This window comes from Palaemon carinicauda, chromosome 12 (genome assembly GCF_036898095.1).
Source record: "Palaemon carinicauda isolate YSFRI2023 chromosome 12, ASM3689809v2, whole genome shotgun sequence".
NCBI classification, from domain to species: Eukaryota; Metazoa; Arthropoda; class Malacostraca; order Decapoda; family Palaemonidae; genus Palaemon; species Palaemon carinicauda.
This window is the reverse complement of record NC_090736.1, coordinates 9,429,651-9,454,063: the sequence shown is the minus strand read 5'-3', so window position 1 is coordinate 9,454,063 and position 24,413 is coordinate 9,429,651. Positions and strand designations below refer to the sequence as shown.

General features: G+C 35.9%; 1 protein-coding gene across 25 annotated transcripts in view; it reads left to right on the top strand.

The window, feature by feature from the left end:
* LOC137651205 (longitudinals lacking protein, isoforms H/M/V-like) overlaps window positions 1-24,413 on the top strand; it is a 167,665-nt gene that overhangs the window by 59,468 nt on the left and 83,784 nt on the right. The window contains exon 5 of one of the 25 annotated variants that reach the window (XM_068384386.1): window positions 19,785-20,553. The exons of 16 other annotated variants lie outside the window; for them this stretch is intronic. In XM_068384386.1, coding sequence (XP_068240487.1) covers window positions 19,785-20,054 — 270 coding nt within the window. In that variant the 3' untranslated portion in view covers window positions 20,055-20,553. Of the gene's footprint in view, window positions 1-942; window positions 2,075-5,176; window positions 6,037-10,289; window positions 11,135-11,205; window positions 12,102-12,719; window positions 13,824-13,881; window positions 14,411-14,581; window positions 15,408-15,683; window positions 17,246-19,784; window positions 20,554-24,413 lie in introns of those variants that run through there. 8 more of the 25 variants (XM_068384369.1, XM_068384385.1, XM_068384379.1 and 5 more) reach the window with 8 other exon arrangements.

Genomic DNA, 24,413 nt, shown 5'->3' with positions numbered 1-24,413 from the left:
TGAGCAAGACATCTAGAGTATAAAGTGGTTTCGTTTATTTATATATGAAATGTTGAAAATAAATATTTATCCTATGATGAAGTGATGCCGTAAAGTATTTTTCATTCATGGCGAAACAGTGCCTCCTGTATTCATTCTAATGCAAATAGACTAGCCAAGGCAATTTGTATTCTTGCGGATGTGAAGCACAGTAATAACTGCTATTACTGTACTGTTGTTTTAGCTTATTGAAATCATGAAATATTTGTTTAGAGTTTGAATACTCAGTGATTTGCTGGAAACTGCCAGCTAAAACTAGCAGTTTTAGATCACTTGTATAAAAAGTACTGTATAGTGTTTTTAGTGTATGTACAGTATTGTATTAGGCTTTTTACAAAACATACAATTTGATGTAAGATTTGCAAAGCCCCTATTTTTTATTAGGTACACACAGGAGAAAGTTCTCGAGTACTATTGTTTGAGTCAATTACAGTACTGTTCATTTTTGCAATTTGTTATCAATACATACATGAATGAATATTTATTTCTTTGGATTCTGTGTTATCTTTAACTTACTGTAAAGTTGCAATGCTGGACAACACTTGTTAGCTTAGAGTTGGGGGTAACCTAACCGAGACTAATCTCCCAGAACCCTGGATTTAAACCCCCTGTAGTTGTGTTGGTGCGGATATTGCTATATTTGTTTTTTTCTTATGTAGAAAATACAGTACTGTACATGGTATGAATTTGGTTATTTGCTGCACTGTAATCACTAGAAAAATTGTCTATTAGTTTGCAAGTGTTCATGTAAGTGGTAAAAAGAACCCTTAAGCAAACAGCACATTTCAGAGCTGTTTGGGGGTATTTTGCAGTGTTTTGTGCACAATAAAAAGTGTATGAACTTCATAAAGAAGGCGCACACGTGTGTGCGTTGGCACTGAAATCGTTTTCTTGGTATCACAGGTGGTAACTCATGGCTCTCCAGTAAGAAGTATCAGAAGAGTTATGTCGGAAGAGAATCGAGCACCACTGGTAGCATCGTCAACGGTAGCACAGGCGCAAGGCCATCCCCAGCAGACATTGCATCCGATACTTTGTGCGAAGTACTCTTGCAATATGTGTGGCAAGATTTTCCGGCAGCTAGAAGATCTTAGGCGCCACACTCGAACGCACACTGGTGAGAAACCGTATGCATGTCCATTTTGTGAGCATCGTTGCACCCAGCTGGGCCACTTGAAAGACCACATCAAGCGAAGACACGTTTTCAAAGGGATGAACCGAGCTTAACGCCGCTGCCACCAACTTCTAATTATGAAGCGAGGTTTTGAGAAAGGTCCATTGAAAATTATTGAATGAAAGTTTATTCATCATAACCAGTTTCAGATAGCTACAGTCACAACAAAACTTGAAATACAGATGCCAGCTAAATATAAAACACTTTTCTATTTTGGATGTAAATAGGCTTGTCAATGCTGGTAAAGTGCAATTCTGATAGTTCTGGTTGATCAGTTACTTATGGAAATACTTCAAGGAATTCACAAAATAACCTGTTACTCTACTTCTAACGCATAGGATTTTCTGTTTCTCAATGGTGATTTGAATATTTAACAGCCAAAGACATTTTTGTAAGGCCTTTTTCAACCTGTTCAGAGTTTTAATCTTCATATATTGTGGAAATTGTGGTTTTGTTTACCATGAAATCTTACTTTTCCTAAACTACACTTGAAAGTGGTTATACTGTACTCTTAATTCAGCATGATATTACATGCGAGTTTATTCTTATATTTTGACAGTTCTTTTCAAGTTGGTTAAATACAATTGGGCATATCAACACTTGGTTATTTTTGGGTAGAAGTCTTATCTCCTGGTATACTTGACTCACGCTAACATGTTTTTAGCAATAGTTTTATTTGAATAAACTAGTCTGTATAGGATTAATTAATTTTACAGTAATTGTATGCTCATTTTAAATTGACCAGAGCACATCATTGCATTTAAAAGCTTTGCATGATTGTGTTCTTTGATATTTTTATTTTCTTGTAAAGTTCATAGTTGTACATGAATAGATCATAGGTCATCCCACCAACCCTGATTTCTCTTGGCTGTCGCAGGTAGGTCAAGGCACTGTCGTAGCTCGAGGCAGAGTCCAGCTCCCTTGGAGGGTTGAGAATGCAGTCGATGATCAAGGCAGGTATTTAAGCAAATACAGTTGCCCTTATTGCCAAAAAGTCCTCAGACAGATTGAGGACCTTCGGAGGCACGTACGTATGCACACGGGGGAGAAGCCCTATGCGTGTCCTTACTGCAGTCACCGTTGCTCTAGGAATGGTAATCTTAAGGATCACATCAAAAGAAAACATGGCATTTATTTACTGGGGAAGACAGAGACAACCCCAAGCGTTTGCCTCTAAAACCCTGGAGTGGACAGTCACTTATTAAAAGGATTTTTTCAACCGCAGTGTCATCAAGTGAGTGATGTACTGTATATACTCGTGTAACAGCCAATCTAGCGTACAGTGTTGTGCAACCCCCAAATTTTTGCCCGTATAATATGATTTTATCATTTATCTCGTATATCATGCGAGTTCCTTTTTTAGAGAAACCAAAATGCAATGGACTAACCTCTCTTTACTCCATTTCTTTATCATTTCTTTATCCTGTCTTCTCATTCAATAAGTTGAAAAAATAGAAGAATACGACCAAAATAACAACCGAACAAAAGTAGCGGTTTTATTATGAACAATAAAATTGGATAGCACCTGTTTTGCTTGTATTTTAACCATCGTACGATGGTAAACAATTGCCCTAGTTGTTACTAAGTTAAGTAGTATAAGACTGACATATTTTTAAATTATACCTTTATTTGCTATGGAGGAAAGATCCGCAAGAAAATATACTACCAAATATAAACTAAAAGATGATGCTGAAGGTGAGAAAGCAAAGTTCATAGGCGCTACCTGTTTTCTGCTTTAAATCGTGGAAACCTGTGTCCGAAACTGGAGGAAATAAATAGAAAAATTAGTGGGAATCTCTAGATATGCAAATCGCATACTTAAATGTAAGTTCCAAATTTAGAAGATAACGTGACTGAAAACTGAGAAATGATATACTGTAAAATGATTTGATAAGCTTCATAATCAAGTAACACAGGTAAAAACTATAATCATTCATTGGCAACATGGATGAAACTCCGGTAAACTTTTATATGTAATTAGACTCGACAGTAAATAAAATATAAGTATTTCAAATAAAACAATGTAAATTAGTGTACTGTACTAAATTAAAAATAATAGTATAATTAGTTATTGTTTCATTTAGGAAATAAGAAATATCCTTTCGTTAGTTTGCCTTAATCAGCTGATTTGGAAAGAATAGACGGAATTGTTGATCAACACATAAATGTAAACTATGGGCAAGATTAAAGATTTTGCTATTTTTATGTCTTAATACAATACTAACATTTGAATTATTAGTATTATTACTGGATACAGTTAAGTGAAACACCAGTTTAATCAAAATTTTGGTTATTTTTAATGTAGATGGATGTACAGTTTGGACAACGACATAGCCTAATCCAAGAGTACATATGCTAAGATTATATCTTGTGTATGATGCGACCCCCTTGAAGTTACCTTCTGAATTGGTCTTCAAAACTCGCATGATTCACTGGTATATATGGTAATTTACTGTAATGTGGTCTAGTAAGGAATTACATATGAAAAATTGAAATTCAAAGCAACCTTCAATATTTAAGTTTAAATCAAACTTATTTAATCTCCCTACTTTTTATTTATCAGATTATAGTATGTATGTTCAAGAATTATATTGTACATCTATTTTTGTTAGTTGAAAGATACAAGGTTTCATTGTTCTTGAATAATGCTGAACTATTTTCTCTTACCATTCAGAAAGCTCTCGATTTTTTTGATGTCTTGCTATTTCTGTATTTTCTATTCTCTCAATTTCCTTCTTATGTACGGAACGATCAATCTTATTGTTGTCGGCAGTTTGCATGTTTTCTCACCTTAGAGCAGTTGATTGTGATGGAGGAGGGAAAGTTCAGCATTAAAGTATTCTATTTTATTATTATTATTTTTATTACTACTTGCTAAGCTACAACCCTAGTTGGAAAAGCAGGATGCTATAAGCCCTATTATCCTTTTTTTTATCCATATGATAAAACATGTCAGCTTACCAGGTGTTTTAATCCTTTTTTTTATCCATATGATAAAACATGTCAGCTTACCAGGTGTTTTAATCCTTTTTTGGAGGAATATCATGAATTAGGCCATAACTGTCTTCTCAAGTAATCTTCAAGTTTTGACGAGGAATATTAGTTCAGTAGGCAGTATCAACTTTATTTTAACTTTTATTAGAGAAGGTTTTTTTTTTAGTATGTTGATTACAATCTTTAGTCTGCTGGCAATAACTTTTATTAGAGAAAGGTTTTTTCTAGGATGTTGATTACAATCTTTAGTCTGCTGGCACTGTAGACTGAAATGATAGGGGTACAGTATCTATGATTTATATACTGTATAGATATTTAGAGGATTTGTACTTAGTACCTTGATATTTTACGTAGGTTTGAGACTAGTTTCACGTAAAAAATTATAAAAATATAACTATGAACTGGATTTGATATTAATGAATGATGGAAATACATGATATTTTACATTCTAATCCTGTTTTTTCTGGTCTGCTGATGGTTGTGTTTATTTGGTCTGGAAAAAACTTTATATTTTTCCTGATCTTTCCTTTTTCATTGATTTTCTTACTTGTATAGTATATGTTGACTGCTGCTGTTCTCAGCAAAGGTTAGATGCTGTAATGAGAAAGGGTCAGGAACAGGTTCGATGACTTTTCTTGTTTAGTGTTTTGGTCTCATTGGGTAACGTTGCAAGTCTTGTGTCCTCTAACTTTCAAATATTCAAGGCTTTCCAATTCTTATCATAGGAATATGCAAAGTTAAAGTTCTGAATTTGCTTGTTAGTGTACAGTATTCTGTTTCACTCTGTTTTTGTTATGAGCGTTTAAAGTTTTTCCATTGTACCAGTATAGAAGTTTCAAAGCTGAGCAATGTGTCAAGTGGCTATGTATCTACTAATTATTCTGGTACTCAAATAAATTCAATAGAGATAATTTAAGCCTCAGGCATACGGTGCTATACCAACTCGTGATTCATTTTTTGGTATCGCAGGTAGGGCAAGAGTATGTGGACTGTAGTGGAAGTGGCCCCAACACGCTACAGGAGACGTCTCTGACTTATAACTACCACTCGCTTAATTCCAAGTATATTTGCTCGGTGTGTGGTAAGAACCTTCGGCAACGGGAAGATCTCCGGAGGCACTTTAGGACCCACACAGGAGAAAAGCCGTATGCATGTCCTTATTGTCCCCATCGATGCACTCGTATGAGTCACCTTAGAGATCACATCAAGAGAAAACATTGTCATTGAGAGGAATAATAAGTTTAGTGGGTTTTATGCTGTAATTAATACTGGTATCATTAAAGCAAGACTAGGGTATTCTTATTAGTTGCATATTTTTAATGACTTGTGTCAAGCATTTTAATAATTTGGCTTTTTATTTTTTAATGTTGAGACAGTTTTTTTTTTTTTTTTTTTAAGCTCCAAAAAGGTGTCGCATTTTTAGTTTATTTTAACTTATCAGAAGCGAGTTGGTTTTGTATAGGTTTACAGTATTGTCACATAGCTACTCGACACATCGGGCACACCCAAAGGATTTGTTTAAAACCACAAGTAAAAATTGAAACAAGGTTGAGTTGAAGGAATTTAATAGTAGTGTAGGAAAACTCCAAAGAGGAAAGCCAAAATGGTAGGAAGTAATTCAGGTTGGGGTCTTGATATGTATAAAATCTGTGAGCTTTGCAAGACCCGCTGTAAATAGTATCCCGATATGATATGCTGTTTCAACGTATAAATCATTGTCAGTTCATGAGATTTTAGTTTCTAAATGACCCAAACTCGATCCTAATCATCATCATCATCGTCATTTTATTTTATTTTCATTTTTTTTATAAAGTAATGAGTGTTTTTCTTTTTCATGTTGTGTTGAATTGACAGGTGAAATGGATATATTTTTCAAGTTTTCCTGACCACTTGTAGGAGAAAATTTTAGGTGGATTGCTCAATGTTTTGTACACAATTACACAAAACTTTTTATATATATATATATATATATATATATATATATATATATATATATATATATATATATATATATATATGTATGTATATGTATATATATGTACATATGTATATATATGTATATATATATGTATATATATATATATATATATATATATATATATATATATATATATATATATATATATATATATATATATATATATATATATATATTAAATTTACAAGTATGAAATGGTAAACATTGCTGTAGTAGGTAAGGCCAATACTTTATGTAAATTTTTTAAAAATTACTCTTTAACTTAACCTGCTGTATTTTGTTAATTGTGGGTGTGTAAAACACTGTCGATTTCAAGTTGACTGGGTCAAAACAGTTCTTTAAGTGTTAACTAGTATTTGTTTGGATGGTATTTGAGGTTGTGTAGACGAGCAACGTAACTGCTGCAAAGGATACATAGCTTAATGTAGTCGCATAATTTACAAAATTATATAAAATACAGTGTTAGTCTTGATGAAACTTGTAAAATGTTAGATATTAAAATTTATTTAAATATCCAATTTTTATATTCTACCTAATTTTTACCAGTTATAATGCTGTTAAAGTAAGCATGGCACAATTGAGATGTAGAACACAAAAGTCATATTCTCCTTTAGTAAAATGTTTACTTTCTAATTTTGTGTGGGAGGGATTTTAGGTGGTTGTGTGGTTCCCTAAAAGGGCTTTGCTGTAAAGGCTAGAATAAGGAATCCAATGTGACATATATCAAAGAATAATTATCTTCTTTACTGTAGGGCCAGTGCATCAGTGAGACCCATGGGTACAGGCTCAGAGTAAACTACTGTACTGCCATTTGGTCTGTAACACCAAGAGTGTTCATAATACTAGCAAGTCTGTAACCAACCTACTGTTGTTGCAGGGAGGTGAGGTCATTGCCCACTTGGATGGCTGACTAATTGGGACAGATGAGTGTCAGATCTCACATACACAAGTCATGTGCTTCAAGTTTTGTTCCAATAAAGGTATTCAAGTGTTTTAAGTCTTTGTTGGAACTTGTCAGAATTCACCCCAGGCCACCAAAGGCCTTTAAGGAAAGAATATTAATTGACGAAAAAGGGTTTAAAGGCTATGAATCAATGGCCGAGGCAAGGGACAGTGACATTGCCCTAGCAAGCTGGATAATGCCCTTTATACTAACCATATACACATGATCAATGCCCAAGACCACTCTCCTCCCAAGGTCGAACCAAGGGTCCCAGGCAATGGTTGCTTATGACTTGGCTGGTAGACCTACAGGCTCTCCCAAACCCCCCATCCTTAGCTCACAAGGATGGTGAGGTTGCAGACACTAAAGAATCTGATGAGTTTGAGTGGGATTCAAACCCCAGTCTGGCAATCACCAGACAGGGACGTTTCCAATAGGCCACAAAGCCTTGTCCTCGTTAGATTCTATTGTATACCCAGCTTTGAAGTCTAGGCTGAAAGACCTCGATTTTGGTACAGAGGGAAGCTCGAAAAGCACCTAGGGACAAATGTTCCCATTTGCTCATTTGCTGCAAAGGGATTCTTACACCATGGACTGCAAAAGGTTCTTTCCATGTTGGTCCTGTTGGTCCCAGCTTGATATTGATACTTCTCACAGATGTAACCAAATGGGATAGAGGAGGTCATTCAAAGGAGACATAATGTATGAATTCAGAAAAGAAAATAGTTGCTTCATTTTGTAGCATTTCATTTAAATGTATGGATACTGATAGCGGTATTATCGACATTGAAGACTCTCAAAATTACAATTCATTAGTGACAACCAGACAACAGTCAGTCAGCTCTGGAAAGAGCAATTTTGCTCAAGAACTCTTGAATGCAATACTGTACAATACTGTAATCCTTACTTATCCCCCTTCCTGCAGTAGTGGGATATTTTCCTTATCCCAATCCACCTGTAAGGCTCTCAATGTGGTGACGGATAGTGTCCAAGCAAAGGGCCCCCCACATTTAATGTTAGACCAGACTTATTTCCATAAGTTTATCAAAATTGTCCCTGATCTCCAATTGGGCCTATTTGCAACATCTGAAAACCAAAAAATTTGTTTTATGCGATTCCCAATGTGACCTCTCGGTGAGTTGCAAGATGGGCCCAGTGTTAAAGATTTTTATCAGACTTCTCAGGGACGTATGTGGTTGTAGCTCTCCTGGCTGAACAGTCCATGGTTTCCACTTCTTCAGCATCTGAGACCAAAGTCGCACCCTATTCGATTAGCACATTTGTACAGTATTAGATTAGGGATTTGGAATTACCTCGCCTGCTCCTATCTGAACAAGATTCGTAATGCTTGAATTTTTTCTCCTGAGTATATGGTGGAGACTTCTTGGCTAAGAACAGTACACATTGGATGGTCTGTAAGAGGTCTTATTTCACCAAACAATATCAGTCATTGGTAGCCATGGATGGCTTTCCTTAAGGATAGGACCCCATACGAGATAACCCCATAATTCTTGGCTTCTTTCCTGTTCCACCTCTTTGAAGATAGGAAATTTTAGCCTTCAACCATTTAGTAATACTATTCTACCAAGACTGAACCTCTTAGTTGTGATTTTTATTTGGATTGTATTACTATTTGGATGTTTCCTAAAATACTCTGTCCTTTGCGACTTTTGATACAACTGCTTCAGTGTCTTGGTTACTCTGTAGACTGTTTGATTTCTGACCAAGTTAGGTAATTCCCATATTACTCTGAAAGAGCTATATTTGTTCAGAAGACTGTAATTTTGATAGCCTTAGGAGCAAAGTAGGTAAACTTTCAGCATTTTGCAGAGAACTCTTGTTATTCACCCTCCTTGGCTGTCGCTTGAGACTGACCTGGTCTTCCCCTGTCAAGCCTCTCTTTATAAATCAGCTTTACAGCCTATTTAAGGTAATTTTTGACTGATGTCCGTCATGAGATTCACATCATCATTAAAGGCTAGTAGGAAAGGAAGAAAAAGCAATAGAATTATAAACTTCACTTAAAAGTGTATGGTGACAGATTTATGAGTGACAAAGGGAAAGACATGTAAAGCTCTTAGTGGGAGGAAAGAAACAGCTGTATAACAAGCAATTGACGAATTGTTCATTTGTGTCGAAAATGAGAAGTGTATTGGCTGTTGAGTGCCACAAAACTGGTACTGAAATAGTGGGAGAATTCTAAGTACTGTAGATAAATGATACGGATGCCTTTCAGTGGTGAAAACGAAGCATTACTGTAAAGTATGAAAGCAAAAAGAGAGGAAGTGTGTCATTAATAATTTTCATAAAACTGTAGCACACTATAATTTGACAAACAAATAATAGGTGGCCATTAGCTGTACACGATACAAGTGAACTAGTTTTGAGTAACAAAAAAAAAGCAAATACTCTTCAACAACATTTTTGTATGTGCATGTGTAGAGTGCCTAGGAAAATGCTGTTCAACAGTTTTGTGTTTGTGTGTCTTTTTAAGAAACTTATGTACGATACAAGGCCATTGATTTTATATAACCACACACATAGCAATAGATTTATACCTTTAAGATGTAGTGCACTCGTGACAGTGGTGGTTTTTTTTTTTCATGGAAACACAAAACCATGATGATATTACCCTTCATATCTGCAATTCAGTTTTGTACTTTGCTTTTAAGATGACAACCCCCCCTGTGTATTTTTATGCTTTGTAATATAATTACTGTACATTGATATAATGGTAAATAGTAAATTATACGAATATATATGCACCACTGAATAACAGATGAAAACCTGTAACTTACATAATTGACTTTGTTACTCTACATAGTCTTGTTTGGCTGCCATAGAAGGCATTATTGTTGTTATTAATGCAACTGCACGTCTGTAGGTACTGTTTGTTTTGAAGATTTTAATAAAACTTGTTAATTAGAAATCTTTTCTGACTTAGGCAAAGTGGGTTTCAAGTCGGGTGTCTCCTTTTCTTTGTTATTAGTTTGATGCTGTAGTTGTATGTTATGTCTTGAGATAATATGAGCTGTAGAAATCCGATCTAAGTTTATATATTTATCTTATAATTTTTTCTTTTTCCATATTGTTGTGCGAAGTAAATTTTGAGTCTTACTTATCCTTCCATGGGAGTGATAGAATTCAATGTTTTCCCTTAGGTGATTGATGCGCCTCCACATCACCATGGTCATCCTTCCGGGACACCACAGGATGAGTTTGGGCTTTTCGACTACAATCGGGGACATAGACAATACATGCCCAAGAAGTCATTGATTGGTAGAAGCACCAGTACTAGTAGCAGTAGCACTGTATATACAGTGCCATTGTTACCTTCTGTGTCCAGCAGAAGTGGTGCAAGCTCTAAAGACAAAATTTACAATTGTCCTCTGTGTCCTTATTCGAGCTACAACACTTACAACCTGAAAACTCATATGAGCACTCACACTGGGGAGAAGCCATTTGCTTGCATTTACTGTTCTTATCGGACAGCGCACAGTAGTGACCTTCGCAAGCACATACGAAAGCACACAGGAGAGAAACCATATGGTTGTCCCCACTGCTCCTTCAAGACTGCTCGTCGAAGGACTCTCAACCTCCATATTGTGACGCATACTGTTGGGAGGCACAGCTCTCCTGCAGCATTCGTGAATTCCAGCTTGCCATAGTGTGGTACAGTACAGTACTTGGCATTTTCATGGTGTCCTTTAATGCATTCAAATGTTTCACTGCTAGCTAGCTTCAACAAAGTCACAAAAATAGTATCGTCTTGACTCTCCTTTGTTGGTTAGTGTTTGGGCCTCATGTAGATGAACAAGTCTGGATCTTTTGAAGTACTTTGCAGAATTTATGGTTTCCATATGTGGCCTATAAGGACCATATGGTAATAATGATCCGTTAATTCTGGCCATTAGATCCTACAAGATATTTACCCATGTTGGTAACTTTGTTTGGTCAAAGTGAACTAACATACTGAGATTCTTGTGTGGTGTACCTTTATACAGCACTAAAGAAACTGTCCCATGAAATGCATGTTTTTCCTATTGTATTCCGCTAATAGTGGGCCTTTCGTTACAGGCTTTAAATGCGGCGAAGGTGTTCAGGTGCTACCTCTGCCCGTATACCACAAACCGCCACGACCATCTCGGTACCCACGTCCGGAAACACACGGGGGAGAAGCCCTACCAGTGTTCTCTTTGCCCTTATTCTTCTGCTGTTGAAGGGAGTGTAAAGCGGCATTATCTCACTCACACAGGGGAAAGACCTTTCAAGTGTTCCCAGTGCACTTACAGAGCAGTTCAAAGGAGTGACTTAAAGATTCATTTGCGGACACACACGGGAGAAAGGCCTTATGCTTGCCCGTTTCCTAACTGTACTTACGCTGCTACTCATAGTTCAAATCTTCGAAAGCACTTGCAAATCCACTCTTCTTAATAAGGATATTATGGTTCTGTACCATCATTGTGAATGTGCAGTATTGTGCTCGCAACATGAAATTTCATGACGTACTTTTAGTTTGTGAGGGGTTTTTGAAATAGGGTATTTAAGTAGGTTATTTGTGTGTTCTTTATGTACATTGCCTAGGTTTATAGTGGTTTTTTGAAATTGGAATTTTTATTTCATTTTGTGTTCTATATGTATATGATATCCTATTTTGTAAATATCATCTGTATCCGAGGCTGCGATTTGATTAAATTATATATATTTTATATTAATACCTTTATTGACAAATTATTTTTGGGATAGGGGATTTATTCAATGGAGTTTGATTTATGGCGTACCTCACATGATGGGTGGGAAATTCTGCTGTGAATTGTAGCGTATTATCCATGTGTGAAATTATTAGAATTAAATACAGAAGTCGAAAGTTTGAAATATACTGTGTTGAAATTGTTGCAGATTACATGTTTAAAAATTTTGCAATTCTTAGAATTTTGAAATTCTTGTATTGATAATGACATATTTTATAATTGTATACTGCTTTTGTTTACCTGATTATTGTCTTTCTCCTAGACAAAGAAAGGGTAATAGGTTTACTTGTAATTTTGAGAATACGAGAATTATTCAGTGTTAACTGCTGAATGATTTTGCAACATTGTCTACAAATTTATTGCTATTCAATTTTGCTGTCAAGTTTTAACAAAAGTTTATTTAAAGCTGTAGTGTAATTGAAACTTTTTGTAAAATTAACATTGATTAAAACACACACACACACACACACACACACACACTCTCTCTCTCTCTCTCTCTCTCTCTCTCTCTCTCTCTCTCTCTCTCTCTCTCTCTCTCTCTCATTGAAAATACATTTTCTTATGAAGATAGAAATTTACATGAAGGTTTCCCCTAGTTTCATGCTGCTGCTGCTGCTGCTGTTTTATACTCTATGAATTTTTTCAACTGCATTTATTGTAAGTCCCACTTGGTATCAACTGAAAAGATCTAAAAGGTCACATTTCATGGTTTCTTATGTTTTTGTCGACTTTAGCACTGTTGTGAAGTTTGAGTGAAGCACTGTGAGGATCTAGAGAAGTCTTGGCCAAGATTAAAGACAAATCAGAAGCTACTAACTTTAGGAATCTCCTTGATTACAGGCTCTCAATGCAGAGAAGCCGTTTGCATGCCAGATGTGCTCGTATTCCACATATCGTCGTGACCACCTCAGCGCCCACCTAAGGACTCATACTGGGGAGAAACCTTATGCTTGCTCTTTTTGGCCGTACAGGGCCTCGCAGAAAGTACACCTAAATTCACATGTTCGTACTCACACGGGTGAGAAGCCATATTCTTGTGCTCATTGCTCTTATAGGGCTGCACAGAAGACACATTTGCTTTTCCACTTGAGAACTCACACTCTGGAAAAGCCATACCAGTGCCAGTTTCGCCCCCATGCTTCAGCTCAGAACTCTCAGCTGAAGCATCATATGCGTGCAGTACATCCAGAACATCAATGGACTGAAAGTGTGCCAAATAAAGACCTTGAGAAGGGTTATGGGCAAGCTGGTCATCCAAGACAGCATACTGAAGCCAGACCTTTGCAAGAATTTGATACAGTTTATGGGCAAGACGTTCAGCTGCTCCACCAACACGGAGGGAGTGGAACCATGTTGTAATGAAATAATAACGGTAGATACTTGAAGGGTGACCAGATTTTAGAATAATATTAAGTGGTCGATGATAGAAATACTCTTGTGCGTTCAAGAAGTGTTTGTTCCATAACTTTTACATTCTATCTGGTCTAGGGATGTAAATATTTTTTAGGTGTTTATTGTGGGGAAAATGTCATTCAGTAACTTCTCTTCTATTTTTCATTCATGTAGCTGACTGCAGTTTGAGTTAAGGATAGATAGACTACAATAAAGTTTGTAGTTTTGCATTGTTTGATGATGGATTTCACTATGACGACGTGATAATGAGGGATTTGTAATGTGATCGGAGACTTTATTTTATGATCTGTTAGCGAGGATTTGATGCTATGATAAAGGGATGGGATACTGTAATTGAATTTTATGAGACAGCTAAGTGAGGAAAACATTAGTACGCATTATTGAATACTGTATTACTTTCTCAGTATACTTATATGCATCACTGTATGCTGTATAGGGAGATGATAATACACTACAGTATAGAATTTATAGTATACTCTATTGACTTGTTGAATATTTTTCCTGTTTAGTACTGTACTCTTGTAGCCCATATCAGTTGGAGTCTGCTCAGCTGAATCATGAGTGAACCTGGTTTGGTTCTCTTTTATAGATAAGTGGGATCGAAGGATGTGGTGGAGATGGTAGTGCGCTGAGCATGGCTCCTTCCTCGACCAGTAATCGTTTCACGTCAATTGAGAGCAGTGGATCGGGGCTGCCAACAACTGTTTGTGGCAGCCACAAGACGGTTTCGTCAGCATCGGGCAGTGTTAGCAAGAGTAGATTCCTTAGCTGCCAGCTCTGTGGTCGTACCTTTGGCCAAATGGAAGACCTCCGAAGACATTTTCGAACCCATACTGGGGAAAAGCCGTATACTTGTCCGTATTGTCCATACCGGGCAGCTGTAAAGAGCAGTGTCATTCGACACGCGAGAACTATACATGGTGCCACTAGTGGTGCAACTTAATATATTTCTGGAAAGAGTAATTCTATTTTTGTCATCCTTGAATTAGAATTTGAATTATTGGGAACTTATGGTTTGGTTACTTTTTCATTTTTAAACAAAGGGAAAGTAGCTGTGTTGGGGTTTTGATTTACATTTGGGTAACCAGTTCTGGTAGATAGAGGTGAGTGACAAATTTAGGCCCAAACAAAAGATATGAATGCTTGAAAGCTTTTATTTTTTTTTTTATTTATTTTTTTTTTTTTTTACAATATTTTGTTCAAGTGATTTACTGGATGATTAATCTTAGATTTAGTTCTTCTTAATTCAAATATTATGGGTCTAAGAGTGGCACTCCCCTCTCTTTTAGGGTGCAGCAGGCGTAGGATACATGGGCGCTCAGCTGGCTAGAGTGGACGCAGGTATGGGAATTGGCATGCACCGAGGAACTACCGCATCTACGAGTTGTCTGGAGTGTGTTGTGTGTGGGCGGGGTTTTGGGCGTCTAGAGGACCTGCGCCGTCATATGCGTACCCACACGGGCGAAAAGCCGTACTTGTGTCCCTATTGTTCATTCAGGGCTGCGGTCAAAAGCAGTGTGTATCGTCACATGCGAACTGTGCACAATGTTGATACGCGCAGTACACTGGTCCCCAACGTAACAGACCTGACGATTTGATCTACAGTGTTGTTTTCTGTTTTGCTCAGCTCCTGGTGTTAGTTCCCTTCTTCGGGATGAAGCAGTTGAAGTGTTTCTTACTCGTAAGAAGGCTATTGAGTTTAAATATGAAATTCAGTGTGTTTAAGATGGGTGATCCTAAAATCAAAGTGACGTTAAATTTTCTGAGGGGATATTTTACTTTTTTATTAACTGCCTTAGAAGTTGATTGTAACTTCTATGTTATGCAACTGCACAGTAGTTTATATTGAAATTTGATAAATACACTTGCTCTTGATCTTGACTAGCTTTTTGTTATTGGGGAAGTGAGTTTAATCCTAACATTGATTGAAGGATGAAGGCTCGAAAAAAGTTTTAATTTACGCATGTAACTCACTCAATTGCCATGAAAATTGTCTGCTCCATTGTATGTCACAGTTAGTGCATGCAAATCGCATCCAAGGATGCTTTGGATATTTGTTACCTTCAAAAATGTTTACTTGGAGGTACTTCTGTTGAAACAAAATTCTATATTTTTTTATTTAATTTTTTTAAGTTTTATGACTTGATGAGAAAATGCTGCTTTTTTCTGTTTGCTAGATTTCCTTAATCTTAAATGTATATTTTTAAGATAAATTTGCTGTTCATTAATGTCTATAGTTTAATGAAAAGATTAAAGGGGTGTTTTTAGAACATTTTACGATTTAAGTTGTGTTTGGTGGGACTAATAGCTATACAGTATACTGTACATTAGAATACACACTTATGGTGATTAAAGAAAATCGATTGTACTAAGGCAGATATTCTGCTTCAGGGGCAGGATGATGATGACGTCGCAGCGATGGACGAGGTTCGGCTTCCATTCCCTCCTGCCTTCCTCTCCCGTTTGGGGCTTCCTCCTCATCCTGCTCCCCATCATCCTCATCCTTTTCCTGTTGCTGCTGCTGCATCTGGTACCTCTCATCATTCACCCGCTGTTGTAGCAACGGCACCACCACTTCTGCCGTTGGAAGCACCTGATATGAGTGATTTGGACTTGGAGTTGAGGAAGCACAGCTGCTCTATTTGTGGCCGTAGATTCCGTCTTGCTAATGACCTACGGCGGCACTTAAGGATCCATACAGGCGAGAAACCTTTCCTCTGTCCTCATTGTCCATATAGGGCATCACAAAAGCAGTCGGTGAACAGGCATGTCCGCACCGTCCATGCTGATCTCTCTTTCTTTGAAGAGGGAGCCGGGCCAGCAAGTATGCTTCCGATTAGTATTCATACCAGACGCGAGGGTAGCAAATCACAAGGTGGTCTAGATAAGATTTAAGGAAGGAGTTAAGTACTAAGAATGAAGTACTGTAGTAAAAGTACATTAGATTTTTTTTTTCTCTTTGAAACTGTAATTGCTAGAGGTTTAAAGATCGCAAGTTTTAGAACTGCTTTGACATTTTGTTTTGCAGTTAGCATTGTTCCATCAAGATCTAGTTTTGTGTTTCGTACGTCTTTTTTTTTTAACCTTTAAATAGCCCAGCCTAACTCAAGTATCTCAAGTATGTGATGGCTTATGTTATTAGTGTAGTCTGTTTGTTTAATGACAGTTTCCATATACTGTAAATACAGTACTGTAGGTTCCTTATTTTGTAATCTGAAGTAATTTCGTCTGTATTTCTGGTTGCTTGTATTTTCTGCCTTGTAATTCGTCTTTTACTGTAGAGTTAATTTTATTATTGATCTATTACAAAAGAGGTTATTTGAGCATTTTGCCTCCTGTCTGACCCATCATCACCTGATGTTTCTCTACCTCCACATTGTGGATCTCCTCCCAGAATTTCCTTATGTTTGAGTTCTCTGCTGGCTTTGTTTTCAAACTATACTGAATATTTTCTTGAGGTTTTATGTAATGGAATAAGGACAGAAATATAATTTTCTGGTTGTAGTTTAAGAGGTAAATTATTGTATGTTGACAATCTAATTGTTTGAGTGAGCTTGAATATAGTCTTGTTTTAATTCAAAGGGGCATCTGAGTTAGTGTAAAAAAGTAAGGAAAAAAGAGAGACATCACCGTACGATCTATGGTGGTAGGAGTGCCATGAACTCATGGCATTAATAGTAAATATTTGTTTGCTTGTCATTCTTCATAATGCCTGTTTGTTTATCCCTGTGGCTTGGCTGGGTTCATTAATTTATTTGACTAATATAATTTCTTTGAGAGTTGCTTTGATTAGTGGCGTCTTATAAAGAACTTCCTCTCCTGTAAACAATCAAGTGGATGGCTCATTGGCCAATTTCACTTGGTAGTTTGTGTAGACGGTATTTAATAACAAACGGCTTTTGAATACTACAGTACTATAGTCAATTTTTTTCAGCAAGACAGATTTTCACCGACTCGCAGCAGTGCCATTTGGCTCGGAAAAGTTTCCTGATCGCTGATTGGTTAGAATTATCTTGTCCAACCAATCAGCGATCAGGAAACTTTTCCAAGCTAAAAGGGCACCACTGCGAGTCGGTGCAAATCTGCATCGCTAAAAGAAATGGACTATAGTACTCAAGTGTTTGCAGATATTGTCTTTTATTAAGAGTGTGACTTTAGCAAAACCTTACTCTGGTTGAAGGAATCTTGTTTGTATATTTAGGAAAAATACAAAATATTTTTATCATTTGCGGCTTTGAAAGTGAGCCGCCATTTGCTTGATCTGGATTGGAGTGTGCAACTCGTGAATAGGCATTTTTTAAAATGGGTAATTCTCATGGTGTACTGTATTGCTCTTGGCACATACAAGATCCACTCCCTGAAATGTAATTTGTGATGTCGAAGATGTTACTGATTATGGAAATCGAGAAATTGTTTTATCTGTGATATGTAAATATAGTATCATCAATGTACAGTATGTTTTAGTAAGTGTAATGTGTTTACTTGTACGTTTGAGCACATTTTTGTTTTAATAATTGCGTCGATGACCCTGGCAGTTGTGATGCCAGATAACTTGTAATCAATCAAATTTATTTAACCTATAAATAGGAGAAAAAAGTACGTACAGTAATGTAATAATTTGAAACCCTGTAAATACTGTACATTGTTACTCTCATTGCAAGGCCAAAACATTTGAAAAAGTACATGTTTTTATTGATATTTTGTTCTTAATTTTTCTGGTCATGATTCCTGTGATTGAATTTCTAATGTTTTTTTAAATTTAAATTGGTATTGCTTTATGCCATCTTTAAGACGCTTTGTTTTTTTAATCCAAGAGAATTATTGTAATTATTATTATTATTAAAGGTTAATTTGGAAAACTTAATTAAATTTGAATAATGTAGATTGACTTGCTTCTACAGTTTTGTTTTGTTTTTTTCATTGTTTGTGATTGTCTTGAAACAGGTTTGTTTGACAGAACACTTTGATATGGTTTCAAAAATCTCACAATTGTAGTTTTTTTTGAGAGTTGTAAATTTGTAAATACACTTCTTGTCGTATGTTGGACTTTGATTATACCCTATTGTTTATTAAAACAATTATATTGATACTGGCTTAATTATTTTTTTGATTCTCATCATATATGTCCAAAATAGTATGAGTTGATGTTCTTATCCCACATTAAATGTTTAATGAAATAGATTCTCAGAACTGGCAAGTAAGATTCATTAGGCCCCCAATATAAATATGAAATTTCAATATTTAATATTGCTGCAACTTGAATGAAAATCTCCTGGTATATGCATTGGTGTGGTGAATAAGAAGTTTCGGTATCTGACATATGCGAAACTTCCCAATTTCTTATATACAAACTTGATTTACTGAATTCCCCGAGTAATTTCTTTATTCAACTGTCATTGTCTTATTTTCCATATCTTCACAAAGCTGTAAATATAAGATACTATGCAGTTGATTATTCTTAATAGCTATATGGAGATTGTAATTATTGAAGAAAGTAGTTTACTGTTGTAATGATTTTTTCCTGATTTCTGCGATATACTCGACATAGACGCGCTATTTGTAGAAACTATTTGGTTTTTAAGCGTCTCATTTCTCAGAATCAGTGAATACTCTTCACACATTTATAGCTGGGATGAATGAATAATATTTTATTGATTTATGATTTATTTATATTGTAAACTTAGCAGCGTTTATGTTGTTTGTATTAGAGTAAATACAGAAGTTTGATAAGTTGAGACATTACTTTTGTAAGATTTTTAGTGTGAATCAGTTTGTAGTACTAGAGTGGCACTCAGTAGAGCACAGATCTCTGCTGTGGCAGCTTATTTCTCGACCTTGACACCTTTGACCTTAACATGTCAACTTGGATTTTCATACGCAAATATAAGCCAATTTTGAAGTCTGTGACAGCGGAGTCCAAACTTACGGCTGATCATGTGAATTGGACATTTTGCTTGGCGGTGGCCTTGACTTTCCAAAATTGAATCATTTCCAGACTCCAAAATTAGATCATTTCCAGCTTTTTATGTAAGTTAACCCCTGCAAGTTTCATTCTACGATTGAAATTATTGCCAAGAAGCTGTTCAAAAACACACACAAACTGTTAATAAAACATTACATCCTTCCAAGTCAGTTGGCGGAGGTAATGAATTGAATTCCAATATTTTTTTAATTGGGAGTTTATAGAAGGTGTGCTAGCATTGATAGTATACTGTACTGAATAATGTGATGCCAAATTGAATCTCTGTTCTTGATTCTGTACATCTATTCAATTGAAAGGTACTGTTTGTGTTTAAATAAGAATCTCAGTAAGACCTTTTCAAGTTGAAAAAAAAAACAAGAATGAATTTCTTTGTTGTATACATACTTTACAGTTTTGAATAAAAAAAACAGATTAGTTGGTTTCTGCTCTTCCAAAACTGTTGTCGAATTTCTTTAAGAGGGTTTCCAAGACGAAGATGACTAAGGGACGCGCGTTTATCTCTATTCTAGGGTGTGATGAGGAGTCGTCCAAGAGAGCTGTCTTGTGGATTGTGTGGCCGTGTTTGTGGATCATACATTGACCTTACTCGGCACATTCGCACCCACACAGGCGAGAAGCCTTTCCAATGCCCCTACTGTTCTTACAGGGCCGCCCATAGCAGCAATGTCCGCAGGCACGTTCGCACCCAGCATCAGGGCCACCATTGCTCACAAACTGCCGTTGTAATGGCCCAGTCAAATCAGCAGCAGCGGCGCCAACAGCAGCAGCCCTTTCAGTAGTCGCTGCTCATAATAGCCAGTCTGCACTGCAGTCTCTTTTAAGAGGATCTTTTTGTGTTTACTTTACTCAAAGGATGAGCAATGCCATCGTGACATTTGTTTTGAGGTAATGGTATTGAAAGGGTCTGTGTGAATTTACTTCATTTGATGCTCTGATTATGGACCTTTATTTTTTGGCCTACCAAATATTCTTAAATGTCAAATAATCAGGAGCACCCTAATTCGGTCAAAGTAAAAGCCTTACAATATTAATATTGTTTTGTCTTTCAAATGATAATTTTTCGTGAGTGCTCATCCGCTGAAATTTCCTGAGAGCCAAGTCAGTGATGTGAACTTTGAATAAAGTTGAATACATTTTATAAATTCTTCGTTGTACTTTGGAAACTGAAATCCGCAAGGTGTTTATGCAATACAGTAATGTGTTTTCTGATGAATTAATGTTTGTAGCTCAAAAGTGTCACTTTATATACCATGCTGATTCATTAAAAATGAAACATTATATACCTTTGTGTTTTGAAAACATCCTTCCATTCTTAAACAGACTTCTCTTGCCAACAAGATTTTTTTATCAGGTGATGACTATGTCAAGCATATATTACTTCCCAGATTATTATTATTATTATTATTATTATTATTATTATTATTATTAGATGCTAAGCTACAACCCTAGTTGGAAAAGCAGGATGCTATAAGGCCAGGGGCCCCAACAGGGAAAATAGCCCAGTGAGGAAAGGAAACAAGGAAAAATGAACTATTTAAGAAAAGTAACATTGAAATATTTCCTATATAAACAATAAAAACTTCAACAAAACAAGATGAAGAGGAACTAGATAGAACAGTGTGGCCGAGTGTACCCTCAAGCAAGAGAACTCGAACCTAAGACTGGAAGGCCATGGTTACAGAGGCTATAGCACTACCCAAGACTAGAGAACAATGGTTTGATTTTGGAATGTCCTCCTAGAGGAGCTGCTTACCATCGCTAAAGAGTCTCTTTTACCCTTACCAAGAGGAAAGTAGCCACTGAACAATTACATTACCGTAGTTAACCCCATGGGTGAAGAAGAATCATTTGGTAATCTCAGTGTTGTCAGGTATATGAGGACAGAGGAGAATCTGTAAGGAATAGGCCAGACTATTCGGTGTCTGTGTAGGCAAAGGGAAAGAACTGTAACCAGAGAGAAGGATCCAATGTAGTACTGTCTGGCCAGTCAAAGGACCCCCTAACTCTCTAGTGGTAGTATCTCAACGGGCGGTTGGTGCTTGGACCAACCTACTACCACATGAAAATACTGTGTTTATTGGTTCTCCAAACACCAATTGTTTCGTATTTATTCATCCACGTATGCAGAGAATGCAGATCAGCACCAACTTTTAAAACATTGCATACCTGTATGCAAATGTATAATAATCAGTTAATAGCAAATGTTTAGTCTTGGAAACAAATCAATGAAGTAAATTTTTTTTTAAGTTTTCATTACTTTGATTTAATTCTATGGATAACATCTTGACTTACGATTTAAGGAATTGAATGAACATTCTTGACTACAAACTTTGAGCCAGCTTTATGAAAGTTGGAATACATGAACTCTGTACTTTGGTTAAACTACTTGATCACAATGAGACAAAGTCCTTTATGTGAAATCAGTAGAAATAGAGGATAGTTCCGATAATAACACCTGCGTAGTTTGATATAGAAGATTTGAAGTGTTTTTAAAGGTTTATTCATCTCTGGGTCTTACATTTTATGACTAAATTAAAAAATTGTTTATATATTATTTTGCCTGTTTGTATATTCCCCCGTTGGGAGATCAAATGTCGTTAGTAATTTGGAATACTCTACTTAGTTTGGCCAGTAAAATGCTTTGGCATTAACACTAACTTTTTGCAATATATCTTGTAACTTTAAAGTATTTTTTGTTTTAGGCGACGTCCACATGCGCCATTGTTTATTAGTCGACAGTTTCTGTCAATTGACTACAAATTTTATAAGGTTTATCCTCTAAAGAAATTTGCTTCAGAGTTTATCCACACTAAAAGAGAATAGTACGTTGTTATTGTAGTGTTCCTATCAAGGCTGTTCGTATTTACAGTAATATTGGGTGCTTTGTGCCCTCATGATACACATCACTTGAAGGTATTTCAAGAAATATGATCTTATAAGGGAAATTAATTTTACGTAAAAAGTTACATTAAAAATTTAGAAATACTTCGCCTAAGTATTACGCTCATTTCTCAAGAGGCGAGTTTGATGAATGGGTTTGTGGTGGCCTGGTGCTAATATCCTTGCCTATAGTCCATTTCTTTTAGCGAGGCATATTTGCACCGACTCGCAGCGGTGCCCTTTTAGCTCGGAAAAGTTTCCTGATCGCTGATTGGTTGGACAAGATAATTCTAACCAATCAGCGACCAGGAAACTTTTCCGAGCTAAAAGGGCACTTTTTCGAGTCGGTGCAAATCTGCCTCGCTAAAAGAAATGGACTATAGTCATCCCGAGGCTGGGGTTCAAGTCCCGCTCAAACTCGTTAGTTCCTTTGGTCACTGCAACCTCACTATCCTTGAGAGCTAAGGAGCGGGTTTGGGGGAGCCTATAGGTCAATCTGCTGAGTTATCAAGAGCCATTGCTTGGGTGGAGAGGGTCTTGGCCGCTGATCATATGTAATATGGTCAGTCTCTGGGGCATTGTCCTGCTTGATAGGGCAGTGTCACTGTCCCTTGCCTCTGCCATTCATGAGCCGCCTTTAAATGGGAAATGTATGTTTTTGGAAAAGACTAAAATATAGATCTAGGAAAAAAAATTCAAAGTAATGATTGCGTGATGCGTTGTGGGTTCTCTCCCTCAGAGAATCTAGCGTGTGTTCCTAACTACTATGTATCGTTTATTTATTTCCTTATTTCCTCTCCTCACTGGGCTATTTTTTCCCTGTTGGACCCCTTGGGCTTATAACATCTTGCCTTTCCAACTAGGGTTGTAGCTTAGGTTCTAATAATAATATTTGATTCTTACCTTATTTCCTTTCCTCACTGGGCTATATTTTCCCTGTTGGAACCTTTTGGGCTTATAGCATCTTGTTTTCCAACTAGGGTTGTAGCCTAGTTTCTAATGATGATAATAATTGATTCTTCCCTTAATGGCGCTCCTAGACCTCTTACCTCCTTGTTTAACTGGGTAGTAATCCGTTTTCAAAGATACATAACTAAATACAAAAAAGCATTCACAGTTTTATGTCACTAAATACAGACAAATACAGAACAGGCTTGGCTGAAAAAAAAGGCAAATATGTATAGGCTTGAAAATTTATTTGTAAAACTGTATCTCTCTCTCTCTCTCTCTCTCTCTCTCTCTCTCTCTCTCTCTCTCTCTCTCTCTCTCTCTCTCTCTCTCTCTCTCTCTCTCTCTCTCTCTCTCTCTAATGTTTAGGCTTGAAAATTTATTTGTATAACAGTGTTCTCTCTCTCTCTCTCTCTCTCTCTCTCTCTCCTCTCTCTCTCTCTCTCTCTCTCTCTCTCTCTCTCTCTCTCTCTCTCTCTTAAAATAGGAGAGATTACGACTCTTACTGATATATAAGTGAATGTGATACTGTCATGACTGTATCTTTCCTGTCAAGGCCTGTTTTGTATTTTCTGTAATAGAATTGTCAATAAATAAAAAAAAAAATATCACTGTATGGAATTCATGGATTTAATTAAATAATCAAATTTGAGAATCTTGAAACCTGTTGGTGCATAGTTATTCCTTTTGGCATAAATGTTTTCGGGGCATAAATTTTTTCATAGTCGATTTCAATTGAATTTTAATCTTTTACCAATAATTATTCCAAAACAATGCGTTGTGTGTGTGTGATTTATCTCACCTTGTCTTTAGGGTTTTGAAGGAAACGAAATTTGTTATTGTGCTGGTCTATTTATTCAAAACTTTTCCAATAGATTGATTGATTGATTTAGAATTATCTGGCATCTTGGCATCGGAGGTCATTGACGGTGTTGCCAACAGATGTTTCAGCCAATTAATAAGGGCTTTCATCAAGGCATTTAATTCTTCCTTCAAAACCATATATATATATATATATATATATATATATATATATATATATATATATATATATATATATATATATTTATATAATATATATATATATATATTTATATATATATATGTATATATATATATATTTATATATATATATGTATATATATTTATATATATATATATATATATATATATATATATATATATGTTATATATATAATATATATATATATATATATATATATATATATATATATATATATATATATATATATATATATGTTATATATATATTATATAAATATGTTATATATATATATAATATATATATA